General features: G+C 37.8%; 1 protein-coding gene across 2 annotated transcripts in view; it reads left to right on the forward strand.

The window, feature by feature from the left end:
- CERT1 (ceramide transporter 1) overlaps positions 1-26,294 on the forward strand; it is a 145,468-nt gene that overhangs the window by 759 nt on the left and 118,415 nt on the right. For both annotated transcript variants that reach the window (XM_066234647.1, XM_066234646.1), the window contains exon 2: positions 5,525-5,659. In XM_066234647.1, coding sequence (XP_066090744.1) covers positions 5,525-5,659 — 135 coding nt within the window. The remainder of the gene's footprint in view (positions 1-5,524; positions 5,660-26,294) is intronic.

Raw genomic sequence — 26,294 nt, forward strand, 5'->3', positions numbered from 1 at the left:
TGCAGGAATCCGGGTTCAGCACCTGTGGTGCTCGAACGACGGTACGGGAGCGGTGCACATCCGATCTCAAACGAGGTTACTCCGGAGATGCGGAGCAGAAAGGAGGGTTTGCAGAGTCTGGGAACGCGGCTAAAAGAGAGAACCTCACACCTAGGCTTGGTGCTGAAATCTGAGGTGCAAAACTATGCCAGATAAGATATAGGGAGAGATCTCAATGAGGAGGACTTTTGTACTTTTCTTTTCACCCTTTACACCTAATCAGAAAAGACAAAGTACAAAAAATATTGATAGTAACTTGGAATATGTTGAATGGAGACTGACCTTTTCCAGGAAGAAGAGCATTATAATGTTTTTGTAGTCAGAGGGCCAGAGTAGGGAAAAGACATTTTACCTTTTCAGAATTTTTTAAAACCCCATTTTCAAAATTTTAGCAAAGCAGATAGTTGTTTGTAGGACTGTAAGGCTAATTAGTTAAAATTGATAAGGCCCTTTTTAAGAGATAAGGTGGGTGATCTTTTACTTTGCACATGGGGGGTGTTTTTTGTTTGTTTTGTTTTCCTTAAAGTTATGAGAAGATCCACATTACGTGTTTTGGTTTTTTTATAACTTTCGTCTCCCTTCCTATTAAGCTTTTAGAAATGACTGGAGCAAGCAGTTAACCTGGAGAAGGGGGAGTTGAGGCGAGTCTCTCAACAAGCTGGTCATAGGATGCTAGGTCATGTGCAGCTATTAAGAAATCACCCTGCTTCCCGTAGACATACTTGGGCTAAGCATTTGAACATTTTTTAGAATTTTTTCATATTAAGTGTTCAGTGTCTTTAGAAGGCTGATCAGAAAGGTCCTAAGAAAGGCATGAATATGTCAGAACTAAGGCTTACAAGTGCTCTTAACTTGCATAGCAGAGAAATTATGGTGTGTGTTATTGTGATCATTATTGGAATTTCAGTGAAAGGCTTTCAGTATAGTGAAACTTTCTAGGATTTCTTTAGATTAAATGTATCTTGTAATTTAGAAATCTGTTAAACTCGTGTAATAGGCATACATTTTTAGACGGAATTATTATAAAATGGGCTCTTTGCTTCTGAGTGATTCTGGTAGTTTCATTGCTTTTCTTGATAGATGAGAAGCAGACTTTCAAATTATGTAGTATTGTGGTGGTATTAAGTATTTGACAAAACCAGATGTACTTTTGACCTATTGATCATTTTGGGGGGATTGGAGTGACTGGTGGAGTCACAGTGCTGAGGATTCACCTTATTCAAAGTAGTATATAGTAGGTATGGAAATTCAGGGGAAAAAATGGAAGGCTTTTTTTATATATATTTGACATGTAGTAATGTAGTACTTGACCACTTCTATGGCGGGTAAATAACCTCAGTGTTTCTGCATACTTAGATCAACAGGAATATAGGTTTTGGTGTTATTTTTGTTAACAGCTATGAAGGTAATTTCTCTGAAGTGTAATAATTTATGGTTGTATATAATGTTTCCTGGAAGCATTTTAATAAAGAGTACTTTATATTGAATACATGTTTTGAAATTTAAAGTATATGTTTATTTTGAGCCCTTTGTATTCACTTGGTAATTTAAAATGGATTAGAACTCAGCATCTGTTCTTCCTCTTTTATTGAGTAATGTAGGTAGATAAGTCCCAATATTGGTTTGATTTGTTTCTTAAACCAGTCCAAAGTTGTTTTTGTTTTGTTTTCTTTTCTAAGTGAGAGTAGGAGAGATAGAAGAATCCCGCATGCACCCTGATGGAGATCCATCCCTGGCAACCCCCATCTGAGTCAGATGCTCAAATTAACCCAGCTATCCTTAGTGCCTGGGCTGTCACTCAGACCAGTGGAGCCACTTACTGCCTGGAAGAGGGGAAGAGGGAGAGAAGGGGAGATGGAGGGGAAGAAAAGCAGATCGCTTCTCATGTGTGACCTGTCTGGGGATGAAACTTGGGACATCTGCACACCAGTGCTCTACCCACTGAGCTAGTGTGCCAGGGCTGAGGTTTTTTGTGTGTGTGGTTTCTTTTCTATATGGTAATATAAAATACATGGAAATTGTTATGAGCTTATTTTCTATACAACTTATAATTAAGTACATAATTTCCAAAGATATTGAATAGACAGTAATTCTAGGTGGCTCTAATAAATAGCAGGATGCATCATGGTTGGGAAAAGCTTTCTGCCTTAGTAGGACTTGAGAACAGCTAAGCCTGGATAAAATAAATTGCATCCAGCTACTGAAATCTTATCCTTTGGGGTTTGTTTAATTTATCTTCTATAGCCACATACTTGTTGGCTAAAAGTCTGTTCCTCCATAGATTCCATCTCAAATACTATTCTTTCCATGAAGCCCTTTATTTCACCAACCATTCCAGATCTCCTTCCCTTGAATTCCCATAGATTTAATTTGTGACTTGCTTCTTATTCTTTTTTTAAATATATGTTTCTTTTTTCTTTTGAAAATATAGCTTGGGAACAGAAATCTTTCATTTCTTTGCATTGTCCAGCATATTATATTGTATTGCCTTGTCTCTATTTGTTAAATAGGGAAGAGTGAAGGTATTTGATGAGGGTAGAGAATGGCAAAGATCTGCCTTCTAGGTCTGATAATAGTTTATTGAGTAAAGGGTCCTGTGACTTAATGTAATTTTATTTGGTTCTCTGTAGAAAATAATATAAAATTTTGGACATAGAATTACCGGGGCCCCTTCTGTCACTTTGGAAGGGGTCTGTTTTAGTGAGATGTGTCCAAGATTAAGCTTCATTAGCTATGTGTAACCAACCTCCAACTCAGAAAGTACTATGTGCTTGGTAGTGTTTTAAGTCTATTCTTATTTCATCTTAACAATTCTAAGGTAGAATTTGATAAACAGAAAGGATAAGTAACCTAACCCAGTCCCACAGATACTAGCCTTATGAAGGATGATAGTTGGAGGTGAGGTGGATTAAGATATGCCAGCCTAAACAATTTGTATTGTAGACATGGGGAGTTGTTCATGTAAGTTTTGGAGCTGCTGGTTCAATGAGATTAGCTTAATAAGTAAAGTTATATAAGTTATGAAATGAAAAGCAGAAAATACTAGAGATAAGGTTATTAAGCCTTCTCAGGAATCTGGGAATCTGACAGTTTAATTAGATTAATTGAAAAGAGAGAAGAGGAGTAAAATTTAAGGTTTTGATGTGAAGGAAAGATGAATAGGAGTTTATAATGGGCTATAAAAATTGAGAAGGAACCCCCACTCCACCTCCGGTATTGAGTATCCCCTGTAAATAGAAAAGATGTCTTCACAATTTTATTCAGCCATTCAAATAACAAGCAAAAACCTGGAGCTCAGAAAAGTTAAATAACTTGTGAAAATTCCTCACACAGCTAGTAAAGTAGTTGAGTCTCTGATTTTGTATCCACTACTCTATCCATACAATACATGAACCCTCAGTCAGGTTTGAGTCTGAGTGACTGCAGAAGTCAAGGAAATGGAAACCTAGGGAGGAAGTGCAATAAGAAAGGAGATGAATTCAGTTTTGCCAGCGTGAATAAACTTTCTGGGAGGGGTTGTAATACTAGGGCTTAGAAGATTTAAGACCTGAACCATCTCAAACATGCTGAATTGGGAATAGGAAAGTAAAGATTTCTCAATGGGTAAAGAGCCTGAGCCAATGCAGTATGTATATTTTTAACAGTCCATTTTGAATGAGTTTTTGGCAGACAGTTTTGGAACTGTCTATATTTTAAAAACCCAGAACATGAAAATATGCAAAATCAAGAATTCCCATAGAGGTTACATTTCTGCCATTGCAACTTTATTGATTGTGATTTTTAGTGTGTGCAACAAAACTTTAGCAACATCATTTATAGGTACTGGAAACAGATAATCCAAGTATGTTTCTGAGAAGCCAGTTTTATATTTATATTATTACTGTTCTTTGGGTTTGAAAATAGATCTTCAGACAAACTTGGAAAATGAGTTAACTATTTTAAATATGAACTGTTGAGTTCTGTGAAGGAAAAAATGAAGTTGATATAGACTTACTAAAGAGTAATGATGTGGTACTTTTACTTGGCTGTAGTTATGAACATCATAAATTTTCATATAGGAATAAAAAACGAAAGTACTGTTTTGGCCGTAATTAGCTTCATACTTCTATTGATTTAGGTTTCATGCAATACTTGGTGTAGGAGACTATGTAACCAGACTTAACTTTTCTATTGAATGTTAATTGTAACAGGAACCAAAACAGTTTAAGTGTGGTGATAGTGGTGAGGAGGAGGGGATGAAAGTACACAAAGAATAAAGGGTAATTTTTTTTTGGTGAGGTATCATTGGTTAATAACATCAATTCAGTATCTGTATACTCTTGCATGCTCATCACCAAAAAAAGTCTTATTTCCATTCATTACCATATATTTTACCCCTTTACCCATTTTGTCCTCTCATCTCCTCCCTTCTCTGGTAACCACCATTCTGTTATTTGTATGTATGAATTTGTTTTGTTTTGATGGTTCATTTGTTGCCTCTTTTTGTTTTATATTCTACTTGTGAGTGAAGTCATATGGTTTTTGTCTTTTTCCATTCCATCTGACATTTCAGTTAGCATAATAACACTCAAGATCTACCTGTGTTGTTGAAATGGCAATAATTTCATTTTTTATGGCTGAGTAGTATTGCATATACACTACATATTTTTTCATCAGTGGACACTTAGGTTGTTTCATTATCTTTGCTATCATAAAATAATACTGCAATGAACGTATATCTTTTTGGATTTGTGTTTTCATATTTGGATAAATACCCAGAAGAATTGCTGGAGCATATGGCAGCTCTATTCTTAATTTTTTGAGGACTCTAAATACTGTTTTCCATTGTGGCTATACCAGTTTACCATCTCACCAACAGTGCATGAGGGTTTCCTTTTCTCCACATTCTTGACAACATTTGTTATTTTTTTGTTTTTTAATAGCCATTCTAACAGGTACGAGATAATATCTCATTGTGATTTGCATTGTCCTCATAATTAGTGCTACTGATTGGCCTTGTGTACACTTTCCTTGGAAAAATATTTATTCAGATCCTCTGTCCATTTTTTTATTGGATTATTTGTTTTGTTGTTGAGTTGTATAAGTTCTGTATATATTTTAGATATTAACCCTTTATCGGAAATATCATTTGCAAATATCTTTACCATTTGGTTGGTTGCCTTTTTGTTAGTTTCCATTGCTGTACAGGAACAAAGCAGAATTTTAAACTGAAAGCTCCTTCTGTTCTATTCCCCAAATATTAGAAGAAAATACTATACTATTTCATTTATCTGTTTATTTATAAATTTGTAAAAGTTACTGAAAATAATTATACAATCTAGAAAATATCAACTTTCTACTTTTTATAGTCATGTTTACTGTTTATAATTATGTTAGAACTTTTCACACTGTAGTTTTAAAATTAGATTGATCAGAAAATTTGGATTTCTAAAATACTGACTTGTTATTTTTTTGTTTTCCTCCCCTCTCTCTCCCCTGTCCCCAGTGGACAAACTACATTCATGGGTGGCAAGATCGTTGGGTAGTTTTGAAAAATAATACTTTGAGTTACTACAAATCTGAAGATGAGACAGAGTATGGCTGCAGAGGATCCATCTGTCTTAGCAAGGCTGTCATCACGGTAAGTTTCTGTTCTTCAGTCAACAAATATTTATTGAACATCAATTATATGTCAGGAACTATTTTAGGTGCTTGGTATACATCTGTGAGCAAAACAGGTAAAGATCCTTGCCCTTGTGGAGTATACAGTCTAATACTTTTTTAATAAAAGTTACCTTCAAATGTTTATTACTACATACTACTGTTATTTTATATAGACATGTAATATTTATCTAGTTGGTATAGCAAGCCCTTAAACAAGGCCTTCAGGAAAAAAAAGTTATTAGAAGGGTTCATGTCTGTTGAGATTAGTAGGTTATTGAAAACATTAAGGCAGGGAAATTTTTTTAAATATATGTTCAGGGGATCCTCAGGTTACAGCACAGTTCTGTTCCTACAACAGTGATGTAACCCATTTTTTGTTGTAAGTCGAAATGCACCCTAGCCTAACACAAGGAACACTTACTTGCTCTTTTAACAGTCCAAAATGTAGGTGAGCGTACTGGGGGACGCAAACTCCCTCACTCATGCACTGTGTTACTGCTGTGTACTCCGCCATGTGCAACCAAACTACTACGAGCTAACTGCGTAAGCCAAAACACTCACGTCTCAATTTCTTAAATTTTTTATGGGAGTTAGCATCATAAACTCGAAACGTCGTATGTCGAGACTGTTGTAAACACAAGGATCCCCTGTATATTTTAAATACATATTGTAACTTTTTAAATTTTAACTTAAAATATCTAAATCTACATTTAATTGACAACTTTTTGATGTAGCACTAACATCTTTTTGAATGTGGAGTTGAGAGAAGTTGATCTTATGTAAACTATATCCATAATGGATGATTTGCAATTTTCAGTTTTGATTTCTTTAAAGTAGAATAAAAGCTTAAAGCTATTTTTGGGAAACTAAATATAGGTTTTATCAGGTTTTTTATGATTATTTTTTAATATTTTACAGATATCTCACCTTTAGCTGATTCAATACCTTCTAAAAGAATGACTCACCTTTACTGAGTAATCTACTTTGTTTACATTCAATTTAGTTTACATAGAAACAAATCTCTTTTTGTACTTGTATTCCATACACTTACCTAATGTTTAATTAAGTTACGTAAGAAGTACAACAAGTAAGCTGGCCTAAACAGGTTTGGGAACAACCCACTGACTTGTTAAACAGATATCTCCACTAGTGGGATCAGGAGTGCTTGAATATACTAAAAATAGCATACTAATTGAGAGTTGTCAGCATGCCATGGCATATTTAATAAAAGGTAAAAAAAAAGTGTTGGTTGAGGCATATCAGTTAAATGAAAGTCAGTGAAGGTAGCAGTTGTAGTTAAACTCTGAAAATGAGTATGTTAAAACTTTATCATATATTTTATTGATGCATTCAAGGAGAATTCACATTATGATAGACTTTATGTTACTTATAAAAATGAAATGCATTTTGGATCTGTGTTGATATCTTAAAGTCTGACTTACATATGTTTATGTTACATACTTAAGAAAATTCTATAGTATTTTCCCATCATTTTTCACATAGTCTGCTCCTTTTGGATTTTCCAACTTTGAAACAAAAACTTAGTTGAATATTGAGATGGAAAAATTTATAGAGGAATTGTTTGAAGTGTTAAGAAGGAAACTACTACTCTCCATTCTTAGGGACGATTTTAAAGAAATATTTTGAAGGTAAAGGCTATATTTATTTTGACTGCTATATGGTCCATTATAGTAAATGTATCTAGTTTAGTATTTTGGGGTTTTACTTCTCTTAAGATAGACATCAGAATAGTGAATAGAAGTCTACTTTCTTTTTTCTTTAATTTTTTGTATTAATTTATTGTGTTCACATGGTTTCAAGAAGAAATGTACTTTTTGGAAGTGTTACCTAGGTTCCTCCTGCCTTCCTTTTGCATATTGTTACATGTTTTTTACAGTGCTTGACTCTGAATAATGTTGATGGTTGATGTCAGGGAAAGAATGAAATTTTATCTGTTTACTAAGTAGCAGTACTAAATATTAGTAGTAGTTAAATAAAGTTATCCTGTCTTGAATTATGGACAGTGTCAATAGTGCATGGCTTATTTGGGGAAAAGGAAAAATTCTAATAAACATTTACATTGCATCTGCTCAGGAAAAGAGTGTGTTCTTTGTAGTTTTGTTGTTATTGTTATGCTTGTACCTGCATCCAGAACTTTTTTTTTTGAAATTTTCTAAAAATTTATTTGAGCCAAGCCTGACCAGTGGTGATGCAGTGTCGACCTGGATAGAGGTTCAGGTTCAAAACTCCAAGGTCACCGACTTCAGCATGTGATTATTAACATGATCCCATGGTCACAGGCTTGAGCCCAAGGGTTGCTGGCTTGAGCACGGGCTCACAGACTCAGGCATGTATGAGATTTATGAGAAGCAGTCAGTGAACAAGTAAAGTGCCGCAACTACAAGTTGACACCCCCCCCCCCCCCGCCTCGCTTAAAAACAGATTTGAGCCAAACCAACAGTATGTGCCAGGGAACAAGGTGTCAAATGCTTCCTGAGAATAACAAGTTTGCAACTTCTTTTATGCATTTGAAATTAAGAATGGAGGGTAAGGAAGATTACATGGAGATGAGAGAAAGCAAGGCAGGGAGTGGATTACAGGGTAGTTAACAAGTTTATGTGTTCTCTTGAGGGTGGTTATGTCAGTGGTATGTTAACCTAGCACAGAAACAATGGACAGGGCTTCATTAAGGCAAAGATAAACTTTTTATTAAAGAAGCTCTATGTGTATGTGATGCCAGGACATGCCTATTCACCGTGACTTGCCTAGTGGGAAATTTATAATCAGATCACCCTTTGAGGTGACTTTCCATAAAACCCCCTTTTCATCCAGTTCCCTTCTTAGCCCTAAATCAGTCTGAAGGATGCATTGATAACCAACCTTATGGTTAGATGGTATAGTCTCAGAGTGCTAGAAATGCTCATTTCTAGGAAGTCTTAGTGTCAAGTTGCCAATACCATAACTGTGGGATCTGAGTTGAGGCCAAATTTTTTTCCAAAAAGGGAAGGGCAGGTAAATGGAAGGTATCAGATGGTTACCAACATTAGGGTTCTTGGGTTCCCCAAGATAGAAATCAAGAGGAAACCTTAAGAGAAATTTTTTTTAGGGGGTGGAACAGGAAACAGAGGAGTGGTGACATTCTTATGTTTGGTTTCTCAGCATTTCTTCTTCTACCTGGGGTCCTTGGGATTAGGTAAGGGGCATAAGGTGATGTCAATTCTGCAGTTATTCTTATCCAATGTTCTTGCGATCCTGGGTCTAAATCCCTGTGCCGTCTCAAGATCATAATGGGCTTCCCTGAGAAAAATACTCTGGATCATTTCTATCCTGTGAGCTATCGTTAGCTGAGTTTCTGTCACATTTTTCTATATTTGGCATCTACTATAACATTTACATAAGTCATCAAAAGAGTATTTGGTTATCTTATACTACATGTTCAGTAATCATAAACAGTTGGACTCTACATATAGAGAAAAGCAAAGAAATACAACTTACTGTGATTAATATTATTAGCAGTCAGGTCAAGTCACACAAAATGGTTGCTGAGTTTAATATCAATATATAGATCTTTAGGCCTTGTTGATAGTGTTGGTGGCTTCTTGTCCTCAAGGAGTCTTTGATGTCTGTATACAGGAGTAAGATGTTCATTCACAGTTAGGTGTCTGTTAAGATTCCTTCCAGTGAGGTTGGATAGTGTCTTTTATTTAATGCCCTCTTCAATAAACAAAATCTCCAGGTGGCAGTCAAATGATCTTGAAAGTCTCTGTCTCCTGGGAGCTTGGTGTGAAAGGAAGGGGTTACCAATTGGCATTTTCTTGAAGTGACTCTATCAAACCTTGGCAGAAATATAAGATGTCTCTTTTTAATAATGTCAGCTCTTAAGTTCCTCCATTGAAGTCCAGTTTAAAGGCACTGGGATGCATGAAGAAATGCAAACACTGAAAAATGAGAAGCCAGAGAGCAGGGAAGAACCAAGTGGCCACCTTTGGTTTTTCATAGCCTTGACTGTTTAATTTCCAACTACTGTTTGCCCATACACTTCACCTTCATAATTTTCCTATATATATTGAGATTTTTAACCCTTAAAACTTCAATTTCTAATGAAAATTAGTAATTAGCATTCTTTAGCTTGGCAGATTTATGAAGAATTTTATAACCTCAAAATAGGCTTTTACTAGCAAATAATATTTAAGACATTTTGTAAGCTCTAGAAACATATTTCATAGACATAAAATCAGTTATTAACATGGACTTAAGACATGTTTTACTTAAACCAGCAAATTTGAGCTTGCTATTACTAAGGATTAAGTGTAGATCACATAAACTTGAAAAAGATTTGTATTAGTTCCTGTATTTCTGAGAATTTTAGAATATCAAATTCTTAAAGGTACTTGTGGCCCTGAAAAAACAACTCACTAGTTTATAAAAGAAAGTTGGGCCCTGGCCGGTTGGCTCAGTGATAGAGCGTCGGCCTGGCGTGCAGGAGTCCCAGGTTCGATTTCTGGCCAGGGCATACAGGAGAAGCGCCCATCTGCTTCTCCACTCTTCCCCCTCCCCCTTCCTCTCTGTCTCTCTCTTCCCTTTCCACAGCCAAGGCTCCATTGGAGCAAAGTTAGCACGGGCGCTGAGGATAGCTCTGTGGCCTCTGCCTCAGGCACTAGAATGGCTCTGGTCTCAACAGAGCACTGGCCCAGATGGGCAGAGCATCGCCCCCTGGTGGGCATGCCAGGTGGATCCCAGTCGGGCACATGTGGGAGTCTGACTGCCTCCCCGTTTCCAACTTTAGAAAAATACAAAACAAACAAAAAAAGAAAAGTCGGTTACAAAGTTTGCACTTGTAGACATTTATAGTTTATCCTTGACAGGTTGAATTGCAAATGACCTTCCCCCTTTTAAAATAAGGTAGGCATTTTTAATATCTCAGAGAATTGAGTTGACATATAAACAACATCATAGATTGATCTATTTATTTAAATCTACTTTTTGAAGCTTTGAGAGACCAATTAAATAGGTTTTTCTTTTTTTTTCTGATTTGATAGTTTCTTCTATGTGCACAAAGAATTAGTTTAGAAGTATCAAAGCATACATCCTTATTTTGGCCATCTTAATCTTAGTATTAATGAGAAGTTAACTATCATGAGGCTTATTGGCCTCAGAGGCATGATTTTCCATGTTAATTTTGAGATCTGTAGAGTCTGAACAAACTTCTAGGGAAAACCAGCCCTTATGCCTCTGTACAAGTCAAATGTGGTAGATATCCCTGTAGGACTGCTTTTTGCCATAGAAGAACGATTTCCTCAGGCAACGCCACACAAATTCTTAGTCACCTAAAAGGGTACCGAAGCGAGGACCAGTGAGAGTTAATGAAACGCTGTCTGAATCACACTTTCCAGACCCTCTCTCAGACCCCTGTGTTCAGGTGAACTCATTCCAAGGAGGCCCCTGGCTACTGTGGGACCATACTCCCAGTGCCCATCTCCACCACTCCAGATTCAGGGTTCTGAAACAACTGTCATCACTCCACTGGCTAGTTAGGTTGGGGAATCAGGTTTCCTTTACTTTTTGAAGCTAAAGAGAGTTCAGTCTTTCATTTCACCACCAAAGATTTTATTCAGACTCAGTAAACAATCTGATTAAAAAGTCAAATTAAAAGCAGCAATCCATTTTTATCCCTGTCCCTAGGCTACTTCAACCCTCAAGGATTTTCTTTTTTTTTTTTTAATTTATTCATTTTTAGAGAGGCGAGAGAGAGAGAGGAGAGAGACAGAGAGAAGGGGGGAGGAGCTGGAAGCATCAACTCCCATATGTGCCTTGACCAGGCAAGCCCAGGGTTTCGAACTGGCAACCTCAGCATTTCCAGGTTGACGCTTTATCCACTGCGCCACCACAGGTCAGGCCAGGGGATTTTCTAAGAACAGCTCAAATAAAGTCACTGCTTAAAGCAAATTCTGAGAGAAACTCACCCAAGTTCACCTGATGTGAAGTGGGGAGCTGATGGGGCACAAAAGGCCCTTGCTTGTACTTAGCACTGGGTCTGAGTCACAGGGTAGTCCTCTATAGGCTTCTTTGGAGTCCTGCTGACTGCCAGTAAATATCAATGTAAGAAATGTCTGTACCTGTAGAGAATTTTTATGAGTTTATTTGAGCCAAACTGAGGACATATGCTGGGAAGCAAGATTTCAAATTCTTCTCCAGAACTTTCACTATGGTACATAGTCAAAGAAATGGGTAGGAAAACAAAACAATTTGAATACTCTGATAGGAGCGTTTAGGTAGAGACCTGGTGGAAGTATTCACTGGACTAAGTAGTAGTAGAGAAAGCATGGTAATTAGGTCAATGAGGGAGGAGAATATAACTTTAATAATGTAACTTGAATAATTTGAATATAGTAGAAAATATTTAAAATACTTGGTGATGCCCTGGCCGGTTGGCTCAGCGGTAGAGCATCGGCCTGGCGTGCGGGGGACCCTGGTTCGATTCCCGGCCAGGGCACACAGGAGAGGCGCCCATCTGCTTCTTCACCCCTCCCCCTCTCCTTCCTCTCTGTCTCTCTCTTCCCCTCCCGCAGCGAGGCTCCATTGGAGCAAAGATGGCCTGGGCACTGGGGATGGCTCCTTGGCCTCTGCCCCAGGCGCTAGAGTGGCTCTGGTCGCGGTGCCAGAGGGGCAGAGCATCGCCCCCTGGTGGGCAGAGCATCGCCCCTGGTGGGCGTGCCAGGTGGATCCCGGTCGGGCGCATGCGGGAGTCTGTCTGACTGTCCCTGTTTCCAGCTTTAATAAAAAAAAAAAAAAATACTTGGTGAGAGGTTTGGAAGAGGATAATATAGAAAAGGATACCTGTTGAAGTGTAGGACCCAGAATGTTGGAATAATTTATCCAAATTATGTAATTACAAAATGTAGTTGATTTAAAGAACAAATTTATTGTCTCACAGTTCTGGAGGCTAACAGTCTGGATCAAGGTGTTGTCAGGATTGGTTCCTTCTGTTGCTTTTGGTGGTCCATGGTTTATAGATGTGTCACTCCAAGCTCTCCATTCAGGTTCACACAGCATTCTTCTTACCTGTGTATCTATGTCCAAATTTCCTCATTTTATAAGGACACTAGTCATATTTGATTAGATGCCTATTCTATTCCAGTGTGACCTCATCCTACTTAATTACATGTCCAAAGACCCAATTTCAATTCAAATACATTGATGTATTACTTTTTAACTTATTGTATTCAGTTTGCTACTATTTTGTTTAGGATTTTTGCATCTATTCATTAGAGATACCAGTCTTTAATTTTCTTGTGAGTTGTCCTTGCCAGGTTTTGGTATAAGGATTATGTTAACCTCATAAAATGAGTCAGGGAATATTACCTCTTCTTCAATTTTTTGGAAGACTTTGAGAAAAATAGGTACAAAATCTTCTTTGAATGTTTGATAGAGGCCCTGACTGGTTTGCTCAGCCATGAAGCATCAGCCTGGCATGAGGATATACAGGATTTGATTCCCAGTCAGGGCACACAGGAGAAGTGCCCACCTGCTTCTCCACCCCTCCCCTCTCGCTTCTCTTTTTCTCTCTCTCCCTGCCTCTCCTGCAGCCATAGCTCTATTTGAGTGAGTTGGCTCTGGGCGCTGAGGATGGCTCCATGGCCTCCGCCTCAGGCATTAAGAAGAGATTGGTTGCTGAGCAACAGAGCAATGTCCCACATGTGCAGGGCATCACCCTCTAGTGGGCTTGCTGGCTGGATTCCCATTGGGGCACATGTGGGAGTCTATCTCTGCTCACTCCCCTCACTAAATTAAAAAAAAAAAAAGAATGTTTGGTAGAATTCACGAGTGTAGCCATCTGGTCCTGGACTTTTATTTTGGGGGAAGTTGTTGATACTTGTTTATATTTCCTCACTGTTTATTGGTCTATTTGGGTTTTCCACTTTTTTACTCAGTCTAGGAAGAGTATCCATTTCTTCTAGATTGTTGAATTTGGTGGCATATAGTTTTTCATAGTATTCTAGTATGATCCTTTGTATATCAGTAATGTCTGTGAAAGTTTCTTTTCCATTTCGGATTTTGTTTATATGAGTCATTTCTCTTTTTCCTAAGTCTAGCCAGGGGTTGTCAATTTTATTGATCTTTTCAAAGAATCAGCTCTTTGTTGTATTTTTTCTATAAGTTTTCTGTTCTCTATTTCATTTAGTTTTGCTCTGATTTTTATTATATATTTCTGCTTACTTTAGTTTGCCTTTTTCTAGTTCTTTAACCCTTTGAGTAGTACGAATGTTCATGTACATCCCGTGCCTCCTGACCATCTGGAGTATGATCGATTTATTTTTAAAATGTGTAAGGCAACATTAAAAAAAGGCAAATGTATGTTCTTCTTTTTGCCATAAATTTGTTATCAAACATACATGATTTTAAGTTAATAAAACTATAACTGGAACTAATTTCATTTTTTTAAAAAAACTCACTCCCAGGGGTCAGCAGGTATGAAAAGAACTCACTACTCAAAGGCTTAAGATGTAATCTTGGGTTGCTTACTTGGGATCTCTCTTGTTTTTTGAGATAGGCCTATAATAATATAAAGTTCCCTTTTATTACTGCTTTTGTTGCATCCCAGAAGTTTTGATATGTCATATTGTCATTCTCATTTGTCTGTATACATCTTTTGATCGTTGCTTTTATTCTCTGGCCCAGTTAATTTTTAGAAGTATGTTGTTTAATTTCCACATTTTTGTTGGTTTCTTTGTTTATTTTTGCACTTGAATTCTAATTTTAGAGTATTATGGTCAGAGAATATGCTTGGTATTATTTAGATCTTCTTGAATTTGTTAAGGCTTGTTTTGTGGCCCAATATATGATCGATCCTTGAGAATATTCCATGTGCACTGGAAAGGAATGTATAATCTGATGTTCTGGGATGAAAGGTTCTGTAAATGTCAATTATGTCCATTTGGTCTAGTGCAAGGGTAGTCAACCTTTTTATACTTACCGCCCACTTTTGTATCTCTGTCAGTGCTAAAAATTTCTAATTGCCCATTGGTTCCACAGTAATGGTGATTTATAAAGTAAGGAAGTAACTTTACTTTATAAAGTTTATAAAGCAGAGTTACAGCAAGTTAAAGCATATAATAATAATTACTTACCAAGTATTTTATGTCAGATTTTTGCTAAGCTTGGCAGAATAAATATTTATAAAACAACTTACTATAGTTAAATCTATCTTTTAATTTATACTTTGGTTGCTCTGCTGCTGCCCACCATGAAAGCTGGAACGTCCATTAGTGGGAGGTAGGGAACAGGTTGAATATCACTGGTCTAGTGCAGTGATTTTCAACCTTTTTTGAGCCGCGGCACAATTTTTACATTTACAAAATCCTGGGGCACACCACCTACCAAAATGACACTAACACAGTACATATTATACATATAGTTAATAATATAGTTTCTAAATATATTTATACTCAGTGTGAAACTTGGGCCTGTTTTGATGAACACAAAAGGGATATCCTGGCAGGAATGGTAGAAAGACACACACGAAGCTTTTCCTTAACAGTTCTCAGTCTCTCTCTGTTTTTAGTTTTTATCACAGTCAAGCTTGAGAAGTGCAGCTCACATAGATATGTGGTTGAAAACGGGAGCAATGTCAAAATAGCTTTGTTGGCCAGAATGGGGAACTCCTTGGCAATAGATAACCAAAAACTGTCCAAAGGAAGATCAGCAAACTTTAAAGTTAGATAACATTGTGATGCATTGTATATCACCCTCTGCGGGGGCCTCTTTTAAAAAGAAAAAGGTCAAATATCTATATACACCATCAGGATAGACATAACCAGCTGAGGCTGAGGCTTCATCTAGTGGTGGCAACATTTACCTCCAGTCCTGACCAGGATTAGGAATCGGGACCATGGGGAGGAGTAGCAGTTTCAACTACTCACCACGGCCACACAATGACAAGTGCACGGCAACCCGAGTGGGGACCTTCCTGGGTGTGGATGAGAGGCGGCCTACTATTGGTTCATCGCTAGTGGTCAGGATGAATCCTAGAAGGTGATTGGTCAGTGAGCGTTCCCTGTGCCTCCACTCTTCCTGTCGCTGATAGCTGGAGGGATTGTGAGGGGAATGTTTATGTTCAGATGGAGGTGGCTGGCGGCGGGCCGTAGTTTGGGGACCCATGTTTAATTTCCCCACAGCACACCTGACCATGTCTTCACACTGGTTGAAAAACATTGGTCTAGTGTATTGTTTAAGGCCAGCAATGGTGTGTTGAGATCTCTAAGTATGATTGTGTTTTTATCTGTTTCTATTTTTAGATCAGTTAGTAGATGTCTTACATATTTTGGTGCTCTCTGATTCTTGCATATATATTAAGAAGTGGTATGCCTTCTTGATGTAGTGCCTTTTATTATTATGAAATGTTTATCATTGTCTGTTGTCATTTTTGTTTTCTTAAAATCAGTATTGTCAGATATACATATAGCTACACCTGCTTTTCTTTGGGTATTATTTGTTTGCAGAATCATTTTCCAACCTCTTACTTTGAGTCTGTTTTTTTCTCCTGAATGTAGCATACAGTTGGGTTTTGTATTGTTTTTAGATCCAATCTGATTCTTTGCCTCTTTATTTACATTTAGAGGAATATTGACACATGTGGATTTCCAATAGCCATTTTATGTTTTTTTTCTGGTAGCTCAGTGTCTCCTTTGGTTCTTTTCCTTTGTGTTTGTTTGTTTGTTTGTTTTTTGGGTTTTTTTTTACAGAGACAGTCAGAGAGAGGGATAGATAGGGACAGACAGACAGGAATGGAGAGAGATGAGAAGGATCAATCATCAGTTTTTCGTTGCGACACCTTAGTTGTTCATTGATTGCTTTCTCATATGTTCCTTGACCGTGGGGCTACAGCAGACCAAGTAATCCCTTGCTCAAGCCAGTGACCTTGGGTCCAAGCTGGTGAGCCTTGCTCAAACCAAATGAGCCCGTGCTCAAGCTGGCGACCTTGGGGTCTCAAACCTGGGTCCTCCGCATCCCAGTCCAACGCTCTATCCATTGCGCCACCACCTGGTCAATTTCCTTTATGTTTTTATCAGTTGCTTTTGTTTGGTGGTATTCCAAATTTATTTTTTTCTGTTTACTCTTTTTTAAAGTTCTTTATTTCAGTTTTGGTTTTTTCATGGTTGAGTATGATTAGGTTATTGCTAAGAAAAAGTTTCATATGTATAGAAACCATTTGTCTTATGAATACTTCTGCCCTCCGTACTCCTTTGCTACTTCAGACCTATATCCTTTCCCCTGTTATTTTTTGTTGTTACAGATTATCTTTGTTTATATTGTAAACTTGTTGGAGCTTTTCTTGTAGTTTTGTGTTGTTTTGTTCTTTATATCAGGTGGAATAATGCCCTTGAGTATTTCCTGCAGTGGGAGTTTTCTGGTGATAAATTTCCTCAGCTTCTGTATGTCTGGAAAAGTTTTTATTTCTCCTTTGTATTTAAAGGATAACTGGTGGATATAATATTCTTGGCTGGTCATTCCTCCTCTCTTTCAGTACTTTGAATGTTTGAGTCTACTCTCTTCTGGCTTGTAGAGTTTCTGCTGAGAAGTCTGGTGATAACCTGATGGGCTTTTCTTTATATGTTATTGTCTTCTTTTCCCTAGCTACCTCTTCTTTTCCCTAGCTACCTGGAGTACTCTTTCTTTATTGTTAGTTTTTGATAGTTTTATTACAGTGTGTCTTGGAGAAGGCCTGTTTGGGTTGGGGTAACGAAGTCACTAAGTCTTCTGTTGGCTTCTTAAATCCGAGGATCTAACCCTTTTCATAGGCTTAGAAAATTCTTACCAATTATTTCTTTGAATAGGCTCTCTATTCTCTTCTCTCACTCTTCTTCTTCTGATACACCTATTATTCTTATGGTCTTTCTGTTGGAGTCAGATAATTCTCTTAGAGCTCTATCGTTTTGCTTTGTTTTGTTTTTTTTTTTGTTGTTGTTGTTGTTTTAATTCTTGAGCATCTCTTTTCTTCTCTGTATCATCTCTCATTGCCTCTCTTTGATGTCACTGATTGTCTCCTCTTTTTGGCCTGTTATATTAGCTAATCTTGCTAGCTTACTTTTCAATTCATATATTGAGTTTTTCATCTCCCCAATTTTTTTTTTTTTTTGGTTTTTTTTTTTTAAGTTTCAATCTCTTTGGTGACGTACTCATTTTGTTCATTAATTTGTTTTCTGAGTGCATTAAATTGTCCATCAGTGTTTTTTCATATCTCGTTGAATATTGAACTTCAGTTTTGAATTCTCTGTCATTTAACCCCCAAATTTCCATGTAATTGAGATTCCTTTCTGGAGATTTTTAAATTTTTTTCTGAATTGCATCTTTTTCGTCATTATTCCATGATATTAGAAGGAGCTTTTCTCTGCCTACATGGTGTTTGACAGTGTTATTGCACTTGCAAGAGGTTTTTCTGTTATTTTCCAGTAAGTGATACTGGATTACAAGTTTTAGTTTTCTAGGGTTTTCCCTGTCTGATCCTCACCCCCTATAGCCGCAGCGATGGAGGTGGGGTTGTGTCCATGACGATAGTGGCAGGGTGGGCTGTGAAGTCTTTATAGCCTTCCTCCCAGCTATGGCAATCTCAGGCCTCTGCATATTCTTCCTTGTGTCCTGACAGACCAGGGACCTGATGGGGAATACCCCTGTTCTTCAGGGGAAACAGTGGTTCTACAGAGTTAGTTCTGGGGTATGCCACTGTTACTGTGTACACTGTGAGGGGAGGGAAGCAGGATCTGGGAGGTTGGGGCTGCACTTCATATTTCTCTTTCTCTGTCCCAAGTGCAGGCTGTGGGCAAATAGCGGGAGCACTGGCAGCGTCCCAGAGTTTTGTTTTCTGTTGTGTCCTTGCACTCAACTGCTGCTTTGGTTTAGAACTTCTTTAAGTGCCCTCCCCCCCCCCCAATATCTCCACTCCTTTCTCCGAAGTTGATCCACTCTGTGTTTCTCCCCCTCTGGAACCCCACTGCTAGTGCTTTTTATCTTATATTCTCTTTCTTCCAACCTCCCCTTTCCCCCCTCCTTCCCCCTTCCCCCCATTCTCTCCTCCTCCTCTCTTTCCCACTGTCTCTCCTTCTCTCTTGCTCTCCCTTCCCCTTTTCCCCTCCCCTCTCTCTTCCCTTCCCATATTTAGTCAGTTCAATATGCAGTTCTTTCAAGCAAGCCTGTGAGGCCAGGTGGGGTTCCTTCAATGAGTTATAGCTGTTCATTTTGTTGAAATTTCAAGGGAAGAGATCAAGGGTATATCTCATGCTACCATTACTCTGACATCTCTAGTTAACTTTTTATATGCTCTCAACATGTCTCTGACAGGCTGTTTTTTCCTTGTTCCATTATTAAGGAGGTATGTAGTGCCTTTTTAAAAATCAGATTTATTGAGATATAATTTATATCTAGTAAACTCATCCTTTTTAAGTGTACAGTTATAGTTTTCATAAGTGTACACAATTGTGTAATCACTACAATAATGACAATTTCCATCACTTCAGAAAGTTTTCTCCTACCCTACTGTAGTTACCTCCCCATCCCCAACCTCTGGCAACTACTATTCTTATAGTTTTACCTTTTCCAGAATGTCATAAAATTGGAATCTACAGTATGCAGCTCTTAGAGTCTGTATTCTGAGAGTCATCCATGTTGTTGCTGTATCCTCAAATTGTTTCTTTTTACTACTGAGTACTGTTCTACTGTATAAATAAACCACAGTTTGTTTATCCATTTACCACTTAATAGATATATATATATTTGTTTCCAGTTTTGGACTACTACAAAAGTAAGACTGCTATAAACATTTGTGTATGGGTCTTTGTGTAGACATACGGTTTTTATTTTTCTTGGATAGATACCTAGGAATGGGATTCCTGGGTTATGTGGTATTTGTATGTTTAACTTTATGAAAAACTGCCAAAACTGTTTTCCCAAGTGACAGTACCATTTTATATTCCTGCCAACAATCTTTGAGAATTCTAGTTGCTCAGCATTTTTGTCAACACTTGCTTTATTATTTTTTTTAATCGTAATCATTCTAGCAGGTATATAGTGATATCACATTGTGGTTTCAGTTTGCATTTTCCTAATGATGCTACACATCTTTTCATCTGCTTGCTCTCTGTATCTCTTTGTTGATCTGTCCAAATTTTTTGTTTCTGTATTTTTACTATTGAGTTATTAAAGTTTTTCATATATTCTATATACCATAATTTTTTTTTTATCAGACTTCTGTTTTTTTATAATCAGACGTGTTTGGCAAATATTTTCTGCCAAACTAACTGGTTGATTTTGTCACTTATAATCAGAAAAACATATTTGAATATATATTTTGTTGACTTTGCTCTAAATTCTTAGGAGTTCTTGAAAGCTATTTATTTCCTAGTATAGTTTGCAAAGATACGGATGCTATTTTTGGTTATTTGTACTGAGGTAACATTTCTCTCTTTTTTTTATTAATTTTAATTTTTTAGTTTGGGTTTGCGGTAACACAGTCTTGTTTAATTAAAGCAGCAAAGACTTACTAGACTTTAAATTACTTCCTTACAATTCATCATGTAGTGAATTCCCTAAGGAAGTTAGTATTTCTGTTAAGCTTCTTCATTGGAATTAGTGCTGTGACCTATTATTGTTGCTTCACCAAAAGAAGAAACCATGACTGACAGAGAATGAGATATTCTCTTGATCTACAGTTTAGACTGTATATTATCCAACAATTATTTCCTTTAAAATTATACTTTCCCACAAGTGAGGATTCATCACTTTAAAAAGATCACTTACTAAATTGACTATAAGAAACCAAAAGACCAAGAAACCATGACTAGTAATGTCTTGAGGACAGGAGACAGGGAATGATTCCTGGAAATTTACATGTAAACCCAATTTTTTAAATTGAATTTTTCCTGTTGTGAAAGAATTCAAGTGGTTTAATCTGGCTTTTAAAACATTAAGAAATTCATCTGGGTAAAGATGCATCTATTTTTTCTCCTTGCCCATGAAAAAACTAGTAGAGAATTTCTTTTTAAATGTTAACCCAAAAGGGGAGAACAGGTGAGAAGACAATTAAATATTAGCATTTTAGAAGCAGGAAAATATATGCTAAGTGAGTTCATAGAACTGAGAAACTTAAATCCTAACCAATAATTTATGAAAGCTTTGGACTAAATTTACATCATAATCACATAATACTTGAGTAGTACCAGATACCTCTTGAAATAAGAATTTGTGGGTAGGAGTTGTTTAAAATAAGCACAATACACTGAATATCAGTTTAAGAAGCAGTGGGATCCCCAGATTTTATTTCTTCCACTCTGAGCAGTGGGATGATTAACCTATCCCTAATCTAGCAAAATATGGGAGGTTTAATTTATAGAGAAAATAAAACAGTGGTCTCTGGGCTACACAGTGGGGGAATAGGTGCTAGAAACACTTGAAAGCAAGAAATCATACTGAATAGAGGGCATTTAAGGGAATTATGCAAACTGAATACTAAGACTTCACCCCATCCCATCCCAAGAGTTTTAATAATGTATTTGAACAGCAGGAGCATCTACAAGTGAGAACAGAGAAGAAAGGAATTATCAGTGAAAAGAATGCAAGAAAAATTCGTAGAAAATAAAAGGACCTGAGTTTTTACAATGAAAGGGCCAAGGCAGGTCCAGAATGATACATGAAAAAGACCCATATTAAAGAGACATCATTGTGGTGAATCAGACACCTGGTAAGAAAAATGATTCTGGAGCTTCCAGATGAAAGCCCAATCACAACAAAGGACAAGGATGCAAAATGACTGGACTTCTTTTTTTTTTTTTTTTTTTTCTGTATTTTTCTGAAGCCGGAAATGGGGAGAGACAGTCAGACAGACTCCTGCATGCGCCGGACCAGGATCCACCCAGCACGCCCACCAGGGGGCAACGCTCTGCCCACCAGGGGGTGATGCTCTGTCCCTCCAGGGCATTGCTTTGCTGTGACCAGAGCCATTCTAGTGCCTGGGGCAGAGGCCAAGGAGCCATCCCCAGTGCCCGGGCCATCTTTGCTCCAATGGAGCCTCGGCTGCGGGAGGGGAGGACAGAGACAGAGAGGAAGGAGAGGGGGAGGGGTGGAGAAGCAGATGGGCGCTTCTCCTGTGTGCCCTGGCCGGGAATCGAACCCGGGACTTCTGCAAGCCAGGCCGACACTCTACCACTGAGCCAACCGGCCAGGGCTGACTGGACTTCTAAAAAAACAACACTGGAAGCTAAAATGCAATTTATTTTTCTGAGGAAGTAACCTCACAAAAATTAGGGAATATTTTATCGCTTCATATTCATTTAGAAATATCTCCTAATTTTTGTGAGTAGTATATTTTCAACATTGAACTGTATCTGGTCAAACCACTAAGCAAGTATGAAGGCAGATAAAAACATTTTAATATACGAAGGTCTCAAAAAATTGACTCCTTGTGGTTTTTTAAAAACATCTTAGAGGTACATACAGATGTACATACATATATACAGATGAAATGGTATTTTTGAATCTGCTTCAAACAATCCACTTGGGAGAGTATGTATTGGGAAGCATATAGATGAAACAAGAGTGAGCATGAGTTAATAAATGTCAAAGCTGAAAGGTAGTATGTGGAGTCCATGATCCTATTTTTTATTTTTGCTTATATTTGAAATTCCCATAATACAAACTAAAGAACACAGAAGTATTCAAAAACTTTTCTTCTGGAAAATGTGCCCTATCAAAACAAGGAAATATTAAATAAGAAGAGGAAGATTTGGCAAAGAGCATTGCTCTCACAGTGTTATCTCCAGGTCAGTAGCATCAATATCAGCTACGAACTTGTTAGAAATTTAAATTCTCAGGCCCAACCCCACACCTAATGAATCAGAAATTCGGAGTAATGAGGTCCAGCATTCTGTAAACAAACCTTCAAGTAATTTTGATGCATGCTAAAGTTTGAGAACCATTCTTCTAAAGCAAGAAAAATGTCTTCAAGTAAAGAATGGATATTACTGGTGGTCTAGTCCAGTTCATTTTCTTAACTGCTTGTTCTTTAAGGATCTGACATTAAAATGAATGGAGTCATACATAAAGGCAGAGAAATTGCTGTTGGTGCCAGCAATCTGAATAGACAATGGATATAAAAGGTTCAGACTTTGGGAAACTGTTAAGTATAGTAATTTCCTCAGAAATTGAAAAGTTAGGGGGAAAACAGGTGAATATCCCTATGTTAACTGGCACATTGACATTCTTTGCTAACATTGCTCATTGAATTCTCCGTTATCAAGTACAGAATGTCTTTCCCCTCCTCTACTATCAAAAGCCTGTCTTTCCCTCGGCCCAGCCTAGGTCTCACCTTTTCAATAAACCACTCCTCATCTTTTTCTCTTAACTGTGAGATTTCATTTTTTCCTTTTTTCCCTAGAGTAACTATTACATTGTAAGCATTGTGCTAGGTGTTTTACTTGTTACTTTCTTTAGTCATCACAATAATCTCCTTATAACCTAAGTAATATCTCATACTATATATTTAACCTGTTCATATATGTGCTTTTGTCTTATTTTGTACTTTTGATTTTAATTACAAGAGAAATAATTTTTTACTCCTGTTTCAGGTGCAAGGATTTTGATTAACACAATGTTTTCCTAACTTCATTGTGCATCTAGAATTATATAGGCCTGATCAGGCAGTAGCACAGTGGCTAGAGCATCTACCTGGGATGCTGAGGACCCAAGTTCTAAAACCCAAGGTCACCGGCTTGAGCATGGGCTCACCAGCTTGAGCACAGGGAGACCAGCTTAAGCATGGGATCTTAGACTTGACCCCAGGCTCACTGGCTTGAGCCCAAGGTCTTTGGCTTGAGTAAGGGGTCATTGGCTCAGCCCTCCTTCCCGTGTCAAGGCACAAATAAAAAAACAATCAATGAACAACTTAAAATAAATGCCACAAAAATGAGTTGATGCTTCTCATCTCTCTCCCTTCCTGTCTGTCTGTCCCTGTCTTTCTCTCTAAAAAAATTTTTTAAAAATTAAAAAAAAAAAAGAATTATATACAACGCTTGTTAAAACAGATTCCTGTTATATTTGCAAATTTTCTGTAAATCTTTTTTTGGAAGAGATGGATATTTTCAAGTTACTAAATTGTTTTTACTATTTAGAAGACTTGGAAAGAATCAGGGTTTTTTTTTGTTTTGTTGGGGTTTTTTTAACAGAGACAGAGTGAGTCAGAGAGAGGGATAGATAGGGACAGACAGACAGGAACGCAGAGAGATGAGAAGCATCAATCATTAGTTTTTCGTTGCGACACCTTAGTTGTTCATTGATTGCTTTCTCAAATGTGCCTTGACTGTGGGCCTTCAGCAGACCGAGTGACCCCTTGCTCAAGCCAGCGACCTTGAGTCCAAGCTGGTGAGCTTTGTTCAAACCAGGTGAGCCCGCGCTCAAGCTGGCAACCTCGGGATCTCCACATCCCAGCCCAATGCTCTATCCACTGCACCACCACCTGGTCAGGCGTGAAGAATCAATTTTATAGACCAAGTTAAAGTAATTAAGAAAATGCTTTGATTATAAAGTAACTACGTATAATCAGAGAAGTTCTGATAAAGTTCTGTAACATTTCAGTAGTGTTACTATTACACAAATATATATTTGGGACTCTGCCATCACATTATTTTGAATGTTTGTTTATTGGTTTGATTCCCAGTGCCTAGTAAAGGGCTGTCAGCTGAATAATAGCTAATCTTTATATTTCTGGTGTGGATTTGATTTTCAGAAATTGTCAGAGCCTGACTTATGGTGGTGCAGTGGATGGGGTTTGACCCGGAATGCTGAAGAAATTATCAGATTTTACTGAGAATTTTTGAAGAATATGATTGAAGGTTTAAGTTATTTTGGGCCAGATGTTTATTTTAGGCAAAGTCTAACATTTCAAAAGATGTTTATATTCATTTGTTTACTAGAACTCCTTTCTTTTAGTTTGAAATAGTGCAGTTCTGTCATAATAGGAAATGTACTTGGATACAGAAATTTGGTCTTTATGATTCTTGGGACAGGTAGATAGCCTTTTTATTTTATTTTATTTTTTTTGTTTTTTTTTTTGTTTTTTTCCTGAAGCTAGAAACGGGGAGAGACAGACAGACTCCCGCATGCGCCCGACCAGGATCCACCCAGCACGCCCACCAGGGGGCGACGCTCTGCCCACCAGGGGGCGATGCTCTGCCCCTCCGGGGCGTCGCTCTGTTGCGACCAGAGCCACTCTAGCACCTGGGGCAGAGGCCAAGGAGCCATCCCCAGCGCCCGGGCCATCCTTGCTCCAGTGGAGCCTCGGCTGTGGGAGGGGAAGAGACAGACAGAGAGGAAGGAGAGGGGGAGGAGTGGAGAAGCAGATGGGCGCTTCTCCTGTGTGCCCTGGCCGGGAATCGAACCCGGGACTTCTGCATGCCAGGCTGACGCTCTACCACTGAGCCAACCTGCCAGGGCCTAGATAGCCTTTTTAATTGGAAGCCACTACCAGAAAAACTTCAAAACAAGTCCACAAGGGATTTGCAGAACATCATAGGGAAAGATTACAACTTTTTTACTAACTTTTAAATGAAATTTAGCGTTTTTTAAAAATTAATGTAGTTCAGATATCACAGTAATATTGTCAGTATCTGTGACTTTTTCACCAGCATAAATTATAGATAATCAGATGGCATTATATATCATATATTGTGGATATCTCAAAATATCACTACCTTTGTCATTAGACATTAATTTGTTAATTTCATAAACAAACACAGGTAGTATTGTATTGTAATTTAAAAAACTTTTTACTATGAGTTCGATATAGTTTTCTTTCTAACATATATTTGCCTGATACTTCTGAAAATACTGTTCTGGGGAATCTGAAAATTTTATCAGATTTGCAGGGGAGTATGTGAATTTCCTGACATTACACAGAGCTGCACAGAATATTTTTCTAGCACTAGAATTTGGTTTTATTACAGTTTGTTATTGATGTTTGCAAGTAATTTAAGATGAAAAAGTTATTATCTAAGTTTCTAAAATGAAATGAAGTATTTCAGGTCCAGAGAAGGAAAGAAAGAATGCATTATACTATCTCCTCTGTCGTTCATGCTTCTGGCTGTCCTGGGTCATAAGGTTTTTTTCATGGTCTGCCTTCTTCTTAAACCTCATCTCTTAGCAGGCTCCCTGTCACTGTGCCACCCAGTCATGCTATATACCTCTAGCAGAGTCTTATCTAGGCTTGCTCTTCTGTAAGTCTTTACATGTGCTTCTTTACTGTCTGAATGTGCTTTCTTTCTTCCTTTATTTCATTTTATCCTTCTTCTCTTGGCTTAGATATTAGTTTTTGGAAGCCCTTCCCTGACTAGGTTCCTTTTCTTTTCTTTCTTTTTCTTTTTTTTTTTTTTTTTTTTTTTTTTTTTGTATTTTTCCGAAGTGAGAAGCAGGGGGGAGAGGCAGACAGACTCCCGCATGCATCCGACTGGGATCCACCCGGCATGCCTACCCAGGGCGATGCTCTGCCCATCTGGGGCATTGCTCTGTTGCAGCATGAGCCATTCTAGTGCCTGAGGCGGAGGCCATGGAGCCGTCCTCAGTGCCCAAGCCAA

Source organism: Saccopteryx bilineata, chromosome 6, assembly GCF_036850765.1.
Source record: "Saccopteryx bilineata isolate mSacBil1 chromosome 6, mSacBil1_pri_phased_curated, whole genome shotgun sequence".
Classification (NCBI taxonomy): Eukaryota; Metazoa; Chordata; class Mammalia; order Chiroptera; family Emballonuridae; genus Saccopteryx; species Saccopteryx bilineata.